The following is a 17,387-nucleotide window of genomic DNA, read 5'->3' as shown; positions in this document are numbered from 1 at the left end:
TATCTATCTATCTAGCTATCAATCTATCTGTCTGTCTGTCTGTCTGTCCCTCTATTACCAAGACAAGTTTTATATGCAGACATGCAGCCAAGCTCAATGAATCACTATAAACATGTTTCATGATATCATCACACTCAATACCAATGACATTTAAAGTAAATCTCACTGAGAATTTATGGGTTCAAAAATGGATGTCATGGCACAACCCCTTTAATAGATTTTTAAAAAATACTTAAATATGTATTTTTCTTTATTATTTTCTTTCTTTTCATTTTTATGTTTACCTACTTCTGATCCTTGTAAGCTAGCTTAATATAGAAGGTATTTTTACTGTTTAGCAATGACATATATTAGGCACAAAAAGTTTATTAAACCTCAAATGTCAACAGATGGGTCTCAAGATGACAGTGACACTTGACCAAAGTGAGTGGTTGACGTCTGCTGAGGAGTTCCCGCCTCTATATAAGCAGCAGCTTCAGACTCCTCTGAGAACTGACAGGCATATCACCCAGGTAAGTGCTTTCTATGTATTTATGCTCATATTATTTGCTTTGACTCCAAATTAACTTAAGCATGAATGTCTTGATGTGACACTTTATCATCATGTTTTTAATTTCAAGTGATCTTGACAGTATTATTAATCAAAGTAAATTACATTTTTCCAACTGCTCTTAATTACTGGTTTGTGATTGAGATCTTTTAATAACCAAAATATTTTGAAATGACTGGAGAGGCTATAAACATAGTCATAGTGGTGTAGATACTCATATAACTCTAAAAGTTTATTTTAAGTTTGAGTCCTGTGTAATGACAATCTCAATCTTTCTTTAACAGTATCCTTAAACTACAGCAGATACTGTGCTGCTCATCTGGGACAAGCTGAGGTAAGATGTTAGATACAACACAAGATCCATGACATCAGATATGGACATGACATGCAAATAATTAAAAACTATACCAGAATTAAATATTATAACATAATTCAAACTCATCTTGTTTTCAGTCCCCTCTAAAGTGCCATCATGAGCACAGATGCAGAGATGGCGGCCTACGGGCCTGCATCCATTTACCTCCGGAAGCCTGAGAAGGAGAGGATCGAGGCTCAAAATGCTCCATTTGATGCCAAAACTGCCTATTTTGTGACTGATCCTGAAGATATGTATGTCAAGGGTAAACTCGTCAAAAAAGAGGGTGGCAAAGCAACTGTTGAAACAGTCGCAGGAAAGGTAGGCAAACAAATACTTTATTTGAAATACCAGACATACAGTCTTTTTAAACTTTTGATAGGCCTTTTACACTATTGAAGACCCTATCAGTAAAAGAGGATTACTTTCATCCCAAAAATGAAATACTGTCCTAATAAAACAAAACTGCCTTTCTCATTCAGACTGTCACTGTAAAAGAGGATGATATCCATGCCATGAACCCTCCAAAGTATGATAAAATTGAGGACATGGCCATGATGACCCACCTCAACGAGCCTGCTGTGCTGTTTAACCTCAAAGAGCGTTTTGCATCATGGATGATCTATGTGAGTGTTTAAATTAACATACTGATAATATTTTGTTTTTTTATACAGCCATTACCCTAAATGAAGCTAAAATTTAAATAAGTATGTCAAATGTGTTTAATAAAGTTTAGAGTGAATTGTCTTCTCTTTTCAGACTTACTCCGGCCTGTTCTGTGTCGTCGTGAACCCATACAAGTGGCTTCCTGTGTACGATGCCCAGGTTGTGGGAGCATACAGAGGCAAGAAGAGGGTTGAGGCACCACCTCACATCTTCTCCATCTCTGATAATGCCTATCAGTTCATGCTCACTGGTAATATATTTATGAGACACACAACGAGATACAGCAGATATGACATGAAATATGACTGTAATTGTACCATATTAGACATTAACACATTTGTTCATTTCAGATCGTGAGAACCAGTCTATCCTTATTACGTGAGTAATGTTATAAATCACTGAATAACTAAAGGACATTTACAGATATGGGAAAAAACACAACGAAAACACTCAAATTATCGTTCTCTTCCCACAGCGGAGAATCCGGTGCAGGTAAGACTGTCAACACCAAGCGTGTGATCCAGTACTTTGCAACAATTGCAGTGACTGGATCCAAGAAGGCTGAGCCAATACCTGGCAAGATGCAGGTAAAACTGATTTCCTTGACTCAAAACATTTCTTGGAGAGTTTCCTGTTTATGGTTTATATTATATATCTTCTCGTAGGGTTCACTGGAAGATCAAATCATTGCAGCCAACCCTCTGCTGGAGTCCTATGGTAATGCCAAGACTGTGAGGAATGACAACTCTTCTCGTTTTGTAAGTGTTGAAAGGGCCAAAAGTAGACCTCAAAGAATCTTATTGTGCTAAATACTGTATGATGAATCATACTGACGTTAATCCAATATGTCTAGGGTAAATTCATCAGAATTCACTTTGGGACCTCGGGAAAACTGGCCTCAGCTGATATTGAAACATGTAAGTAATATTTACATTTTGTGCTGGGACTTTTGTTTGGATTTACACATAGGTATGACGCTAGGTTTGACTAGGTTTAATACCTTGATTGGTTATTTATAGATCTGCTGGAGAAGTCCCGTGTCACCTTCCAGTTGTCTGCTGAGAGGAGCTACCATATCTTCTATCAGCTGATGACTGGCCACAAGGCAGAGCTCCTGGGTATGTTACAACAGAATCCAAAAATTAGGAATTACAAAAGCAGAATTAAGACAATAACGAATTTTGCAGGATTTTAAAAACATTTTTTTTCTTCAAACCTTTTGCAGAGGCTCTTCTTATCACCACCAACCCCTTTGACTTCCATATGGTCAGTCAGGGTGAAGTGACTGTCAAGAGCATTGATGATGTGGAGGAGTTCATTGCAACAGATGTAAAGTGTCCATTTTACATTATTTTAATCATGATGTGATATTTAGTTAAGTAGGACATGTTGCAAGCTCAACACCCCACATTGCATTCCTGGCCCAACATTACAATCAACCACTGTCTGGATCAACACTTGCACTGCAATCTTGCAAAATACACTGTTAAAGTGTCAGATCTTTAATGAACAAATTATTCAAGTTGAAAATCTTTACTGGTGTACATTGTATACTTTGTTGAGAATAAAAAGACAACAATGGTCAATAGAAACCAAAATCATCAACTCATTGAGGGCTGGATTCAAAATCATACCGAAGTAAAAAGTTGAAATCACTGGCTGACCCAACTTGCGTGAATTTCATCATGGCAGCTCTTAATGTGGCTTGCCTATATACACTCCTGACAACGTCTTGGCATGTTCCCAGTGAGTTGGTGGATGATGTCCTGGGGGATCTCCCCATAGACCTGGATCAGGGCATCAGTGAGCTCCTTGACAGTCTGTGGCGGTACCTGGCGGTGTCCAATGCCCCTATACACTACGTCCCATAGGTGCTCAGTTGGATTTAGGTCATCCTAAACACTCTGGCCACATGAGGCCGGGCATTGTCCTGCACCAGGAGGAACTCAAGGCCCACTGCATCAGTGTAAGGTCTGACATTCGATCTGAGTATTTCATCCCAGTACTTAACAACAGTCAGGATACCATTGGCTATGACAAGGAGGTTTGTGCAACCCTCCAAGGGTATGCCTCCCCAGACCATCAATGACCCATTGCCAAACCAGTCATGCTGGATGATGTTACAGGCAGCGTAACCATGACGTTTCCAGACTCTTTCACATTTGTCACATGTGCTCATTGTGAACCTGCTCTCATCTGTGAAGAGAACCGGGCACCAGTGGTGTACTTGCCAATTCTGGTGTTCTCTGTTGAATGCCAATCGAGCTGCACAGTGCTGGGCTGTGAGCAGAGGTCCCACTAGAGGACGTTGGGCCCTCATCCTCATAAAGTCTGACACTTTGGTCAGAATCATGCACACTAGTACCCTGCTGAAGGTCATTTTGTAGGGCTCTGGCGGTACTCCTCCTATTCCTTCTCACACAAAAGGAGCAGATTCCGGTCCTGGTGCTGGGTTGATGCCCCTCTATGCCCCTGTCCAGCTTTCCTCGTGTAACAGCCGGTCTCCTGGTATCTCCTCCATGCTCTTGAGACTGTGCTGGAAGACACAGCAAACCATCTTCTTGTGACTGCACATATGGATATGCCATTCTGGAGGAGCTGGACTATCTGTGCAACCTGATTGGGCTCCAGGTACCGCCTCATGCTACCAGTAGTGACAAGGACACTAGAAGAACATAAGACTAGAGAAGAATCAGAGCCACCACATCCTTTGTTCATTGCAGATCTTTATATGAGTCACAACGGTAAACAAGTCAGTATTAAAGGAAAAGTTAGTAAAAATATGTTTCTTTTATAAATAAGTAGGGTTCAACTAGCCACCACCAAAATGTGTTCACATTGTACGTTTTTTCCAGAAAACTACAACGCTCCATGTTACTCAATGTTGGTCCAGGAATGCAATGTGGGATGTTGATCAAATAACATGTCCTACATCGTGCATTTCGTAATCAATTCATGCATTATTTTAAAAATGTACAATTAAGAATATTCAATGAACCTCTTGCTACTTATAATTATTTTCTCTCATGTACAACACAGAACGCTATTGACATCTTGGGTTTCACTGGTGAGGAGAAGCTTGGCATGTTCAAGCTGACTGGTGCTGTGATGCATCATGGCAACATGAAATTCAAGCAGAAGCCGCGTGAGGAGCAGGCTGAACCTGATGGCACAGAGGGTAATTCTGAAGAAAATATCTTGAACCAAATCTATCAACATGCACTGTGTAATATTAAACATGTCCCAGTTCACTGACAGCTAAAGGTTTGTCTTTCCATCAGAGGCTGATAAAATCGCCTACCTCATGGGCCTGAATTCAGCTGATATGCTGAAAGCTCTGTGCTTCCCCAGAGTCAAGGTCGGAAACGAGATGGTGACCAAAGGTCAAACTGTCCCACAGGTAAGATAAAGAAAATGTAATGTTTGAAGAAATGAAAGGACAACATTTTTATTTTGCCATGCAAATATAATTCTGAATGATCGCCCTTCTAAAATCTTTTATTATCTATTTCTAGGTCAACAATTCTGTCATGGCTCTGTGTAAGTCTGTCTATGAGAAAATGTTCTTGTGGATGGTCATCCGTATCAATGAGATGCTGGACACAAAGCAGCCAAGACAATTCTTCATTGGAGTGTTGGATATCGCTGGATTTGAGATCTTTGATGTGAGTAGTTAGAAAATAAATGATACAGTATATGACCAAGATCAACCGTATTTTGCCATGCAGTTAAATACATTTTTATTATTTCTCATTTTTATTTCTGTAATTGCAGTTCAATAGTTTTGAGCAACTCTGCATCAACTTCACAAATGAGAAACTGCAACAGTTCTTCAACCATCACATGTTTGTCCTGGAGCAAGAGGAGTACAAGAAAGAAGGAATTGAATGGGAGTTCATTGACTTTGGTATGGACTTGGCTGCCTGCATTGAGCTTATCGAGAAGGTAAGACAACGTCCTGTATAATTGATTTCCTGATCGAGTACCAGCTAGATCACTTTTAATATGATGTCATTTCCTGTCAGCCAATGGGCATCTTCTCCATCCTTGAAGAGGAGTGCATGTTCCCCAAGGCCTCTGACACAACTTTCAAAAACAAGCTGCATGATCAGCATCTTGGTAAGACCCAGGCTTTTGGGAAGCCAAAGCCTAAAAAGGGTGTGCCTGAGGCTCACTTCTCCCTAGCTCACTATGCTGGTGTAGTGGACTACAATATCAATGGCTGGTTGGACAAGAACAAGGATCCCCTGAATGACTCAGTCATCCAGCTCTACCAGAAGTCTTCAAACAAGCTGCTTTGTCTTCTGTATGCAAGCCATTCTGCAGCTGACGGTAAGAAACAAATCAGCAAAAACTTGTAATCTATTAATTTACATTTCTTGTAAAATACAGTTTTCATGTGGGGAAAAAACTGAGCAGGTAAAGCAAAAGCAGTAATTCAGTGGATTTGTTAAAACAGATGGTGGCGGTGGCGGCAAAAAGGGAAAGAAGAAAGGTGCTTCCTTCCAGACTGTGTCTGCTCTTTTCAGAGTATGTAAATCCTTCTTTGATAACAGTGCAATACCATCTTGAAATAATTTTAAAATAGTACCTTAAAAGGGTAGGACATTATTAAATGATTACCGCTGATCCATAGGAGAACTTGGGCAAGCTGATGACCAACTTGAGGAGCACTCACCCTCATTTCGTCCGTTGCCTGATCCCCAATGAAACAAAGACCCCAGGTAAGAAGAACATAATCCACATGTTTGTACTTTCTACATGAAGTATTATGAAGAAATATTTTTAACACTATGTATGCTGTTTTCAGGTCTTATGGAGAATTCCTTGGTCATCCATCAGCTGAGGTGTAACGGCGTGCTGGAAGGCATAAGAATCTGCAGAAAAGGTTTCCCCAGCAGAATCCTCTACGGTGACTTCAAGCAGAGGTGATGCAATTTCCAGTAAACATAAGTCAAGTTGATTTCAGCTGAGTTGCCAGCTAGGATGTGAGGTCAATGTAAGTAGCAATATCATTTTCTGTTGTAGATATAAAATATTGAATGCCAGTGTCATCCCTGAGGGACAATTCATTGACAACAAGAAAGCTTCAGAGAAGCTGCTTGGCTCCATTGATGTGGACCACACTCAGTACAAGTTTGGGCACACTAAGGTACATTCTTATAGACAATGTCGACAGAGTTTATTTGTGTAGATGTCTCTTGTCAATATGTGCTGATGACTGAGTTCCTTAAACTGACAACACAGGTATTCTTCAAAGCTGGTCTGCTGGGAACCCTGGAGGAGATGAGAGATGACAAACTGGGTGAGCTGGTAACCATGACTCAGGCTCTCTGCAGGGGATACATCATGAGGAGAGAGTATGTGAAGATGACGGAGAGAAGGTAGGATCATCATACTGTATGTAGAACAATTCTGTCAATTTGAATCCCCACAACTTTTACAAAATCAACAGTTACATTAACACTATCTATATGTATTCTCCAGAGAATCTATCTATACCATCCAGTACAATATCCGTTCATTCATGAATGTGAAAAACTGGCCATGGATGACTCTGTACTTCAAGCTCAAACCACTTCTGAAGAGTGCCGAGACTGAGAAAGAGCTGGCCCAGATGAAGGAGAACTATGACAAGATGAAGACAGACCTGGCTACTGCTCTGGCCAAGAAGAAGGAGCTGGAGGAGAAAATGGTTTCTCTGCTGCAGGAAAAGAATGACCTGCAACTGCAAGTGTCATCTGTGAGTACAATATAAATGCACACATACATACATACTACTTTACTGCAGTTAATTACTTGTGTAGTCATTTTGAATGTACTGTATAATGATTTTTAAATCAGATCTACATGAAGTTCAAATGTTGTGTGGATATTGTATAAATGCTTTGCCTAAGTATAAAGTATTAATATTACATGCCAAAGGAATACTAAGTAATCCATTTATATCTTAATAGTTAATCAAATCTAGTATATTGGCTACGAAATGTATCTTCCAAATATAGGAAACTGAAAACCTCTCAGATGCTGAGGAAAGGTGTGAAGGTCTGATCAAGAGCAAGATCCAACTCGAGGCTAAACTCAAAGAGACAACCGAGAGACTGGAAGATGAGGAGGAAGTCAACGCTGAGCTAACTGCAAAGAAGAGGAAGCTGGAAGATGAGTGCTCCGAGCTGAAGAAAGATATTGATGACTTGGAGCTCACCTTGGCTAAAGTGGAGAAGGAGAAACATGCAACTGAAAACAAGGTACATTTAATTAAAATCTAAATGTATAAAAAAGGAGGAAACTACGTCCATTCATTTTTCAAATATACTTACTACTACTACTACTACTTACTGACATATAAATGTACCTGTATGCCACTTTTAGGTGAAAAATCTGACAGAGGAGATGGCATCTCAAGATGAATGTATTGCCAAGTTAACCAAAGAGAAGAAATCCCTCCAAGAGGCTCACCAGCAAACACTGGATGACCTGCAGGCAGAGGAGGACAAAGTCAACACTCTGACCAAGGCCAAGATAAAACTGGAACAGCAAGTGGACGATGTGAGAGAACTTTGCTTTTGATAACACATTTGTATTACTAGCTTGTGTGTTGGAATTAACATTTCATTATAATATTATCATAAAGCTTGAGGGATCACTGGAGCAAGAGAAGAAGCTCCGTATGGAGCTTGAGAGAGCCAAAAGGAAGCTTGAGGGTGATCTGAAACTGGCCCACGAATCCATAATGGATCTGGAGAATGACAAGCAGCAATCTGATGAGAAAATCAAGAAGTAACTTTTCTTTTTTATCATTGCCACAATTTAACACAATGATCCTTAGTCAAAACTATAACTGCAATAAGAGTTTTTTTCCTCATCTAGGAAGGAGTTTGAGGTCAGCCAGCTGCTCAATAAGATTGAGGATGAACAGTCTCTTGGTGCACAGCTTCAGAAGAAGATCAAGGAACTCCAGGTTAGTGTTTGACATGAATGTTATACTCAGTGATGGAAAAACAACTTGTTATAGTAAGTTCCTTCTTGATATTACTAAACCTAGGCTCGTATTGAGGAGTTGGAGGAAGAAATTGAGGCTGAGCGGGCTGCTCGGGCTAAGGTGGAGAAGCAGAGGGCTGATCTCTCCAGGGAACTTGAGGAGATCAGCGAGAGACTTGAGGAAGCTGGCGGAGCGACAGCCGCTCAGATCGAGATGAACAAGAAGCGTGAGGCTGAGTTCCTGAAGCTGCGCCGTGATCTCGAAGAGTCGACCCTGCAGCATGAATCTACCTCAGCAGCTCTCCGCAAGAAGCAGGCTGATACTGTCGCCGAGCTGGGAGAGCAGATTGACAACCTCCAGCGTGTCAAGCAGAAGCTGGAAAAAGAGAAGAGCGAGTACAGGATGGAGATTGACGACCTGTCCAGCAACATGGAGGCTGTAGCTAAAGCCAAAGTAAGTGTTTTCTTTAGCGGAGTGAAGGTTTTAGCTCTATGACCAAGGATAGCCATGTTTGTAAATGTTTGTGTTCCTTAAATAAATGATAAACATATTCATTGTAAATAGAGCAACTTGGAAAAAATGTGCAGAACTCTTGAAGACCAGCTGAGTGAGTTCAAGTCCAAACATGAAGAGAACATCCGCCAGCTGAATGACATTAATGCACAGAGGGCAAGACTCAGTACAGAGAATGGTGAGACACCTCAAATAAAACCACCTGTGGGCAAGTCCACTGTTTTTTTTACAAATTGATTTATTTATATATATTTTTTTTATCATTCAGGTGAAATGTCCCGTCAGCTCGAGGAGAAAGACGCTATTGTTTCCCAGCTGACCAGGAGCAAACAGGCTTACACTCAGCAGATTGAGGAACTCAAGAGGCATCTTGAGGAGGAAGTGAAGGTATAATATGTTTCTATTCCCTGTTATTAGACTTTAATATTGGTGGAACTGAGTACTCCATTTCATGTCACGTAATTTAAGCACATATGATAGAGACATCCCAAACACAATCATCTTCAAAATGTGATTACCTCAGAAAAATCCCCCTTTTAATCCTTCCATCAACCAAATGGTTTGTTATTTCCACATATTATGGATTGTATTTATCTAGGGCAGAGAGTCCATTAATATTAATTGACTTTCTAATAGCTAATTTGCTTTCCAGCATTATAATATTAATTAATAATTATTATGAATAATCATTTCTTTTTGGCTGAGTGACATCCGTTGAGGAAATGTTATGTGAAAGGTTGGATTTTGGAGAGACAGGTATGGGGTCGGTAAAAGATGTAGAATGATAGTTGCGGTTTGAGAGAAACTAGAGAACTAGAGAGAAACTAGAGAAACTTTAGATAGTCAGAATGCCCAGTCTTTTAATGAAATGCAACTTAACATAAATAAAATTATCATGAGAACAAACATTTTGAAGAATATTCACAAAGATACTTTTATCCCTGGTACCGTGTTAGGCCAAGAATGCCCTTGCCCATGGTGTTCAGTCCGCCCGCCATGACTGTGATCTGCTCAGAGAGCAGTATGAGGAGGAGCAGGAGGCTAAATGTGAGCTGCAGCGAGGAATGTCCAAGGCAAACAGCGAAGTAGCTCAGTGGAGAACCAAATACGAGACTGATGCTATCCAGCGCACTGAGGAGCTGGAGGAAGCCAAGTACATACAACCTTTCTACTCTTACATAAATAAATCATTTTGAATTACATTTTTGCTTTTCACTCTGTTTGTCATCTGTATGTGCAATTAAGTATAAGATAATACTTTCTCACTACAGGAAAAAGCTCGCCCAGCGTCTGCAGGATGCTGAGGAGTCCATTGAGGCTGTAAACTCAAAGTGTGCCTCTCTGGAGAAGACCAAGCAGAGGCTACAGGGTGAAGTGGAGGACCTCATGATTGATGTAGAGAGAGCTAATTCTCTGGCTGCCAACCTGGACAAGAAGCAGAGGAACTTTGATAAGGTAAATAGTTATAAGGAAAGAAAAACATATTTAAACATGATTATATTAATGTAAATGCTAACTTCATTCATATAATTTTAGGTCCTTGCAGAATGGAAACAGAAGTATGAGGAGGGCCAGTCAGAGCTGGAAGGAGCCCAGAAGGAGGCTCGATCTCTCAGCACTGAACTGTTCAAGATGAAGAACTCCTACGAGGAGGCTCTGGATCAGCTGGAGACCATGAAGAGAGAGAACAAGAACCTGCAACGTATGTCAATCCCACTGTATTTAATATAACTTTTACAGTGATTGTAAGGGTTGTTTCTTTACCTTGGCATGAGGGTCTGTGGTGGTAAATCCTAATTTTCTAGATATGATGTATCCTGCACTTAAGTTTCTCTAAACTGGATTTTGGTTTTGGTAATTTGACAGAGGAGATCTCAGACCTGACTGAAGAGATTAGTGTGACTGGAAAGACTATCCACGAGCTGGAGAAAGCCAAGAAGACTGTGGAGACGGAGAAGTCTGAACTTCAGACAGCTCTGGAAGAAGCAGAGGTTAAAATCTAAATTGTAATATTAGACCACTTATATGATGAAATACAACAGCCTATATATTTAACAGCATGTATATATATTCAACTTTTTCCTTAAGGGAGCACTGGAACATGAGGAAGCCAAGATTCTCCGTGTTCAGCTGGAGCTCAACCAGATCAAAGGTGAGGTAGACAGGAAGCTTGCAGAAAAAGACGAGGAGATGGAGCAGATCAAGAGGAACAGCCAAAGGATCATTGACGCCATGCAGAGCACTCTCGATGCTGAGGTCAGGAGCAGGAATGATGCCCTGAGAATCAAGAAGAAGATGGAGGGAGACCTGAATGAGATGGAGATTCAGCTGAGCCACGCCAACAGACAGGCTGCTGAGATCCAGAAACAACTGAGGATTGTCCAGGGACATCTCAAGGTGAGCTTTGTGTGATCAATGAATGAACACATTTTAAAGAGCAAAAAAATGAAAAATTATTTTCCCTCCTTGTGTTGTCAGGATTCCCAACTGCAGCTTGATGAAGCTGTCAGAGGACATGAAGAAATGAAGGAGCAGGTTGCCATGGTGGAGCGCAGGAACGGCCTGATGATGGCTGAGATTGAGGAGCTGAGAGCCGCTCTGGAGCAGACAGACAGAGCACGCAAAATTGCTGAACAGGAGTTGACTGATGCTAGTGAGCGTGTCGGACTGCTTCACTCACAGGTTTGTTTGTTCAATGATTCACAAGAAACTACTTATGCATACCAACTTTGCAATACATAACAAATGTGACTTTTTTAATATTCAGAACACCAGTCTTCTGAACTCCAAGAAGAAGCTGGATGCTGATCTCGTGCAAATTCAGGGTGAAGTGGAGGATTCAATTCAGGAAGCAAGAAATGCTGAGGAGAAAGCCAAAAAGGCCATCACTGATGTGAGCTTATACCTCTAACTCTTCAGTTCTACAGTATGAATAATTGAACATTGTTGTAAACTGCCTTACACTTGATGATGATATAATTCACATTCTGAAAACTTCATAATTTCTAGGCTGCCATGATGGCCGAGGAGCTGAAGAAGGAGCAGGACACCAGCGCTCACCTGGAGAGGATGAAGAAGAACCTGGAGATCACAGTCAAGGACCTCCAGCACCGTCTGGATGAGGCTGAGAACCTCGCCTTGAAGGGTGGCAAGAAGCAGCTCCAGAAACTGGAAACAAGGGTATGCACTGATCACGATGGATCATTTCCTGGAGGTGCACCACACAAAATAAATGATATATCTATTTTTTCGATTGACTGTGATACGACCCGGGTCTGGGAAATAACATGAATGAAGGAAAACTGAATTAGGTGACAAAAAAGTTGGTTTGTTACATACTCAAACAGAAAAACAATGAACAAATAGTGTGGTGTGGGGGAGACTCTGTTGAGAATGTGGAGGGAAGGGCCAATGATCTTTATATATAATAGTAATATAAAATTTATCATCACTTTTCAGGTGCGTGAGCTAGAAAATGAAGTTGAGGCCGAGCAGAGACGTGGAGCTGATGCTGTGAAAGGAGTCCGCAAATATGAAAGAAGAGTGAAGGAGCTGACCTACCAGGTATTTCCTGTGTAAATAAGACACCACTTTAATATCTCTGTCTTCTTTATTCTTCATCACTTATAACCCTTTATCTGTGTAGACTGAGGAGGACAATAAGAACGTGCACAGACTTCAGGATCTGGTAGATAAGCTGCAGCTCAAAGTCAAGGCTTACAAGAGACAAGCTGAAGAGGCTGTAAGTCAAATACACTGATGTGACCAATCATCTACAGGTGATTCAATAATTATATCATTTGAATGTTGCTCCCATCACCCTTCACAGGAGGAGCAGGCCAACACTCACTTGTCCAGGTCCAGGAAGATCCAGCATGAGTTGGAGGAAGCTCAAGAGCGTGCTGACATCGCTGAGTCTCAGGTCAACAAGCTGAGAGCCAAGAGCCGCGATCATCATGGAAAGGTACATTTGTTATAGGTTGTTTGTAGGGCTGGGCAATTAATGGAAAAAATAATCGAAACCGACATTTAGAAACTCTAATCGACTTAATCTTGCTCATGTCAATTAATGGTGGTGTTCACTGTTGCCATGGCAGCAAAGGTTGCATACCTTTTAAGGAATTTGAAAACTTGTCTCCAGTGATCATTTTAACCCAAACCATGATCTTAACATAGTTCTAATCAAGTAAACTAGACATTAACCACAGCGTCACACCTTAAAACATCTTTATTTTCACTCCCTAAAGATCCTCATGTGTGAGGACAGCAGTGGAAAATACTAAACTAAAGAAACTGAAGATACATAATTGTTCATCAAGGGTGGAGATAATCGTTCATTAATCGTAATCGAGGTTAAAAGTTCAATTAATCGTGATTTAGATTTTTGCCTTAATCGCCCAGCCCTACTTGTTTGCATGGTCTCAATATCAATTGTTTTGATATTGTAAGTCAGTACCTCAACTTATAGTAGTCAAATCATTATATACTTTCACATGAAGAGACAAAATAATATTTATTTTCACTTCCTTTTTTTAGGCTGAAGAGTAAGAGTCTTCATCAAAGTTAGGCCTTTTAACAAAGTTCATAAAATATGAACATATGGTTGAAGGCTCTTAAATATTAAACAATAAAGACAACAAGTGTCATCACTGTCCTGAATTCGTCTTTTTTTTCCCATTTGAAACTCAGCCAGGACTCTTGTGTCAGATGAAACCTCTTAGTGTCAGATGTAGCAACTGGAAGACGCTCATTTTGTGTTGTGTGGAACTTATTTTGGGCTTGAACTGAAATGCGTTGCCAGCTGTTTTCGTGTCCATGTAGGGAGATACAGTATCTCCCTCTTTAATTTCACTACAGGATTATGAGATGTATCAGAGTCCAGTAACTGTAGACTACAAATATTCGGGTGCATTTCCTAAACTAATCTCCATGCATGCATCTGTCATACCCCATTAAAACATAATAATATTCTCTATTTATGGAACACGTCTCAAAGTCCGTGTTACAAAGTGCTTCACAAAGGTAATAAAAATAAAATCATTAGGTTGTTAAAAAGAAAACATTAAAAAACAGTTTAGGGTATGAAAAACAATTCAGTGTAGGAAATAAAGCAGGAACAAAGAAGACAAAGAGAGTAAAATTAGGAAAGGCTCCCAATAAAAAAGTATGTTTTACAAAGAGGAGGGAGGAAAGAAGGAAGGAGGGAGGGAGGGAGGGAGGGAGAAAGGAAAAGAGGATGGGAGGAAAGAAGGACAGAGGAAAGAAGGAAGGGAGGAAGGTAGGGAGAAAGGAGGGAAGGAAAGAGGGACAGAAGGAAGGAAGGAAGGGGGATGGAGGAAGGAAAGAAGGAAGGGAGGAAAGAGAGGGGAAGGAAAGAAAGAGAGAAGGAGGGAGGGAGGGAGGACAGACAGAAGGAAGGAAGGAAAGAAGGAAGGAACCAACAGATTAAAAAACAGTTTAGTGTATACAAAACAATTTAGTGTAGGAAATAAAGCAGAAATAAAGACGACTAAGAGAGTAAAATTAGGAAAGGCTCCCAATAAAAGCATGTTTTACGAGCCTGTTACAATAATCCAGATATGATGAGACGAAGGTCTTTGAAATGGTCTCTGTGTCTTTAAAAGTTCAAAAACACCATATGTTTGAAATATTTCTAAAATGAAAAAACGTCATGGTGTGCTGCTCAAAACTTAAACCACCAGACGCTGAGGTTCCTTGCAACAGGTTTTAATACGATCCACTAGGGAACCAGCAGATGGCAGGATTTGTTTTACCATGTGCTTGAAGCCAATGACTGAGATCTCTCTGTTTTGCTTGAGCTCAGCTGAAGAAAATGTTTAAGCATAAAGGCACTCAGCCTTCCTGGATCTGTTCATCTAATGAGCAGGTACACCTGAGTATCATCAGCATAACATCAGAAAGAGAAACATCATGTCTATGAATAATGTGCCAGCGAGTCAAACTGTCCTGAACAGATGGAAATGAAGAGAAATAGCTGTTTACAGAGACACAGAACATCTTATTTGAAAGGTAAAAAAAAAAACATTTTAACCCTCGTGTTGTCCTCAAAGTAAGGAAGGAAGGGTGGAAGAAGGAAGGCAGGAAGGAAAGATGGAAGGAAGGAAGGAAGGAAGGAAGGAAGGAAAGGAGTGAGGAAAGAAGGAAGAAGGAAGGAAAGGAGGGAGGGAGGGAGGAAGGAAGGAAAGGGGCGAGGGAGAAAGAAGGAAGGAAAGGGGGGAGGGAGGGAGGAGGAAGAAGGAAGGAAAGGGGGGAGGGAGGAAGGAAGGAAAGGAGAGAGGAGGGAAGGAGAGAAGGAAGGAAGGGAGGAAAGGAAGGAAGGAAGGAAGGAAGGAAAGGAAAGGAAAGAAGGAAGGAAAGGAGGCAGGAGAGATAGAAGGAAGGAAAGGGGGGAGGGAGGAAGGAAAGGAGAGAGGAAGGAAGGAGGGAAGGAAAGAAGGAAGGGAGGAAAGAGAGAGGAAGGAAAGAAAGAGATAAGGAGGGACGGAGGAAGGACAGACGGAAGGAAGGAAGGGAGGAAGGAAGGAACAGTCAAAACAGATAGGATCAATTTGACCCAGGAGGACGACAGGAAGGTTAAAACTCTCCACCAAGTCTGTCAAACAGGATGCTGTGAGGTCCAGGACTACAAGGACTGAGCACATGCTATCATCAGCTGCCATTAAAAGGTCATTGATAATTTGGAGCAGGGCAATCTCAGTGTTGTGATACTTCCAGAAACCAGATTGAAACTTTTCCAGTGCAGAGAGAAGTTCCTTGGACACAAGCGTTAGAGAAGATAGATAGATAGATAGATAGATAGATAGATAGTGCTGAGACAAGCTGCCGCCATAGTTAAAAACAACAAAGAAAGTAAATGTAAAGTTGACCATTTGCACAACAATAAATAATACAATGCTACCTGTTGTCTCAATAAATACATAAATATAATAAATACACATATTGCACATTCCCACATAAGAGGGAACTGTTAAAATCAGAAAGCAAACAGGACCTGATTGTTTTCAGTACTTTTTAGTAAAAACTTTGTGGGTATTATATCAAGAAGGCAGGATGATAATAAGGTAATGGGATAAAACTGGTTCAAATGATCTTGTTGCAGGTGATTAACATCAGAGTGAGCGGCATTGTGGGTAATATAGGCTCCATTTGACTTCACTTTATCAGTAAAATAAGATAAAAAAACATTTCACAATCAGCATCACTTTCAACTGGGACACAAGGAGAGACTGGATTTACCAGCTAATCAACAGTCTTAAATAAAAATCTAGGGTGTGTTCTCACATCCTTAATGATAACGCTATAGTGCTTTAATGTACTTAGAGACTGGATTCTTTTCTACTTTTCCTTTTTATGGTGGTTTATCCAAGGCTGCTTTCTTTTTTAGGACTTATTAGAGCTGACATTAAGAGGTGCATAATATTTAGTGAAGACAAGCAGATTCAATTAAAACCAGTCAGCCAGTCCATTAGCGTCCATTCAGACGGGGGGGGGGGGGGGGGGGGTAGAACTTTGAGACGTTTTGTTCATTAAAGATGCAAGTACACAAAGAGCGAGCGAGAGAGTGAGAGAGTATTAACAACTGGTTATGGGTAATTACAAGGTCCAATTTTCTGACTATAAATACTTGTTTGTTCCGTACACACTCTCTTCTCTCTTTAAAGTTATCAGGAGTAATCAGTGGCATGAACGATAAATAAATGATTAGATTGAGACCACCAAATTTAAAAGAGAGAACTTCAAAGGAAGAAAATTAATCACGGTGTTACATTTGAAACTTTTCCTGTAAACACTCACCACTGACCCTGGGTTGGTTTGGAGGATAAAGTTCAACAAGCTGGTTGTAATTATTAGTTTGTACTTCTTACTGGATAGAGATCTCAGATTGTAGAGTGCCATTTTAAGCATGTTTGTGTTGGGAGCTGAAGTTGATGCATTTGTCGAAATCGTTAATAGATTATTCATATATCTGAGCCTGACATGTGTTACGATAACAGGGATATCAGAACTATGAGTAACAGCGCCTTAAAGAGATAGACTCACCCAGTATCAATTGCTGTTATAAGACTTCATTGTGAGTTGCATGTTGAGCCATTTTGATTCAAATTTTTGATTTTGGCGCCATTATCGCGATTTCCACAGCCCGTACGTTAGCCAACCCCTCCTACAGATTTAATCTGACCGGCTTCAAATTCGTTCATAAACATTTTAAGACATTGGACGTATCAAAATCAAATCAAAATCTTTCATTTCTATTAAACCTGACGGATGTGGTGTTGTGGCAAACTTTGGGCCTGTTCATC

At 40.5% G+C, this 17,387-nt stretch overlaps 1 protein-coding gene across 1 annotated transcript; it reads left to right on the top strand.

Annotated features, from left to right (window-relative positions):
• The first annotated feature begins 846 nt into the window (after positions 1-846).
• Positions 847-15,857, top strand: LOC128379326 (myosin heavy chain, fast skeletal muscle-like). Its single transcript, XM_053338942.1, has 40 exons — positions 847-884; positions 1,004-1,226; positions 1,388-1,531; positions 1,665-1,821; positions 1,922-1,949; positions 2,047-2,158; positions 2,237-2,329; positions 2,425-2,488; positions 2,591-2,689; positions 2,797-2,900; positions 4,611-4,749; positions 4,853-4,971; positions 5,087-5,236; positions 5,346-5,516; positions 5,597-5,903; positions 6,031-6,101; positions 6,208-6,295; positions 6,382-6,499; positions 6,600-6,723; positions 6,819-6,955; positions 7,059-7,314; positions 7,577-7,819; positions 7,944-8,120; positions 8,206-8,351; positions 8,442-8,532; positions 8,617-9,006; positions 9,118-9,244; positions 9,335-9,453; positions 10,023-10,219; positions 10,338-10,521; positions 10,603-10,768; positions 10,933-11,057; positions 11,155-11,463; positions 11,545-11,748; positions 11,834-11,959; positions 12,076-12,246; positions 12,526-12,630; positions 12,713-12,808; positions 12,896-13,030; positions 15,825-15,857. The coding sequence occupies exons 2-40, from the start codon at positions 1,023-1,025 to the stop codon at positions 15,855-15,857; spliced, it is 5,829 nt and encodes a 1,942-aa protein (XP_053194917.1). The 5' UTR covers positions 847-884; positions 1,004-1,022.
• Positions 15,858-17,387: the final 1,530 nt, after the last annotated feature.

The sequence above is a fragment of the Scomber japonicus genome, chromosome 18 (assembly GCF_027409825.1).
Source record: "Scomber japonicus isolate fScoJap1 chromosome 18, fScoJap1.pri, whole genome shotgun sequence".
Classification (NCBI taxonomy): domain Eukaryota; kingdom Metazoa; phylum Chordata; class Actinopteri; order Scombriformes; family Scombridae; genus Scomber; species Scomber japonicus.
This window is presented reverse-complemented; position numbering and strand designations above follow the sequence as displayed.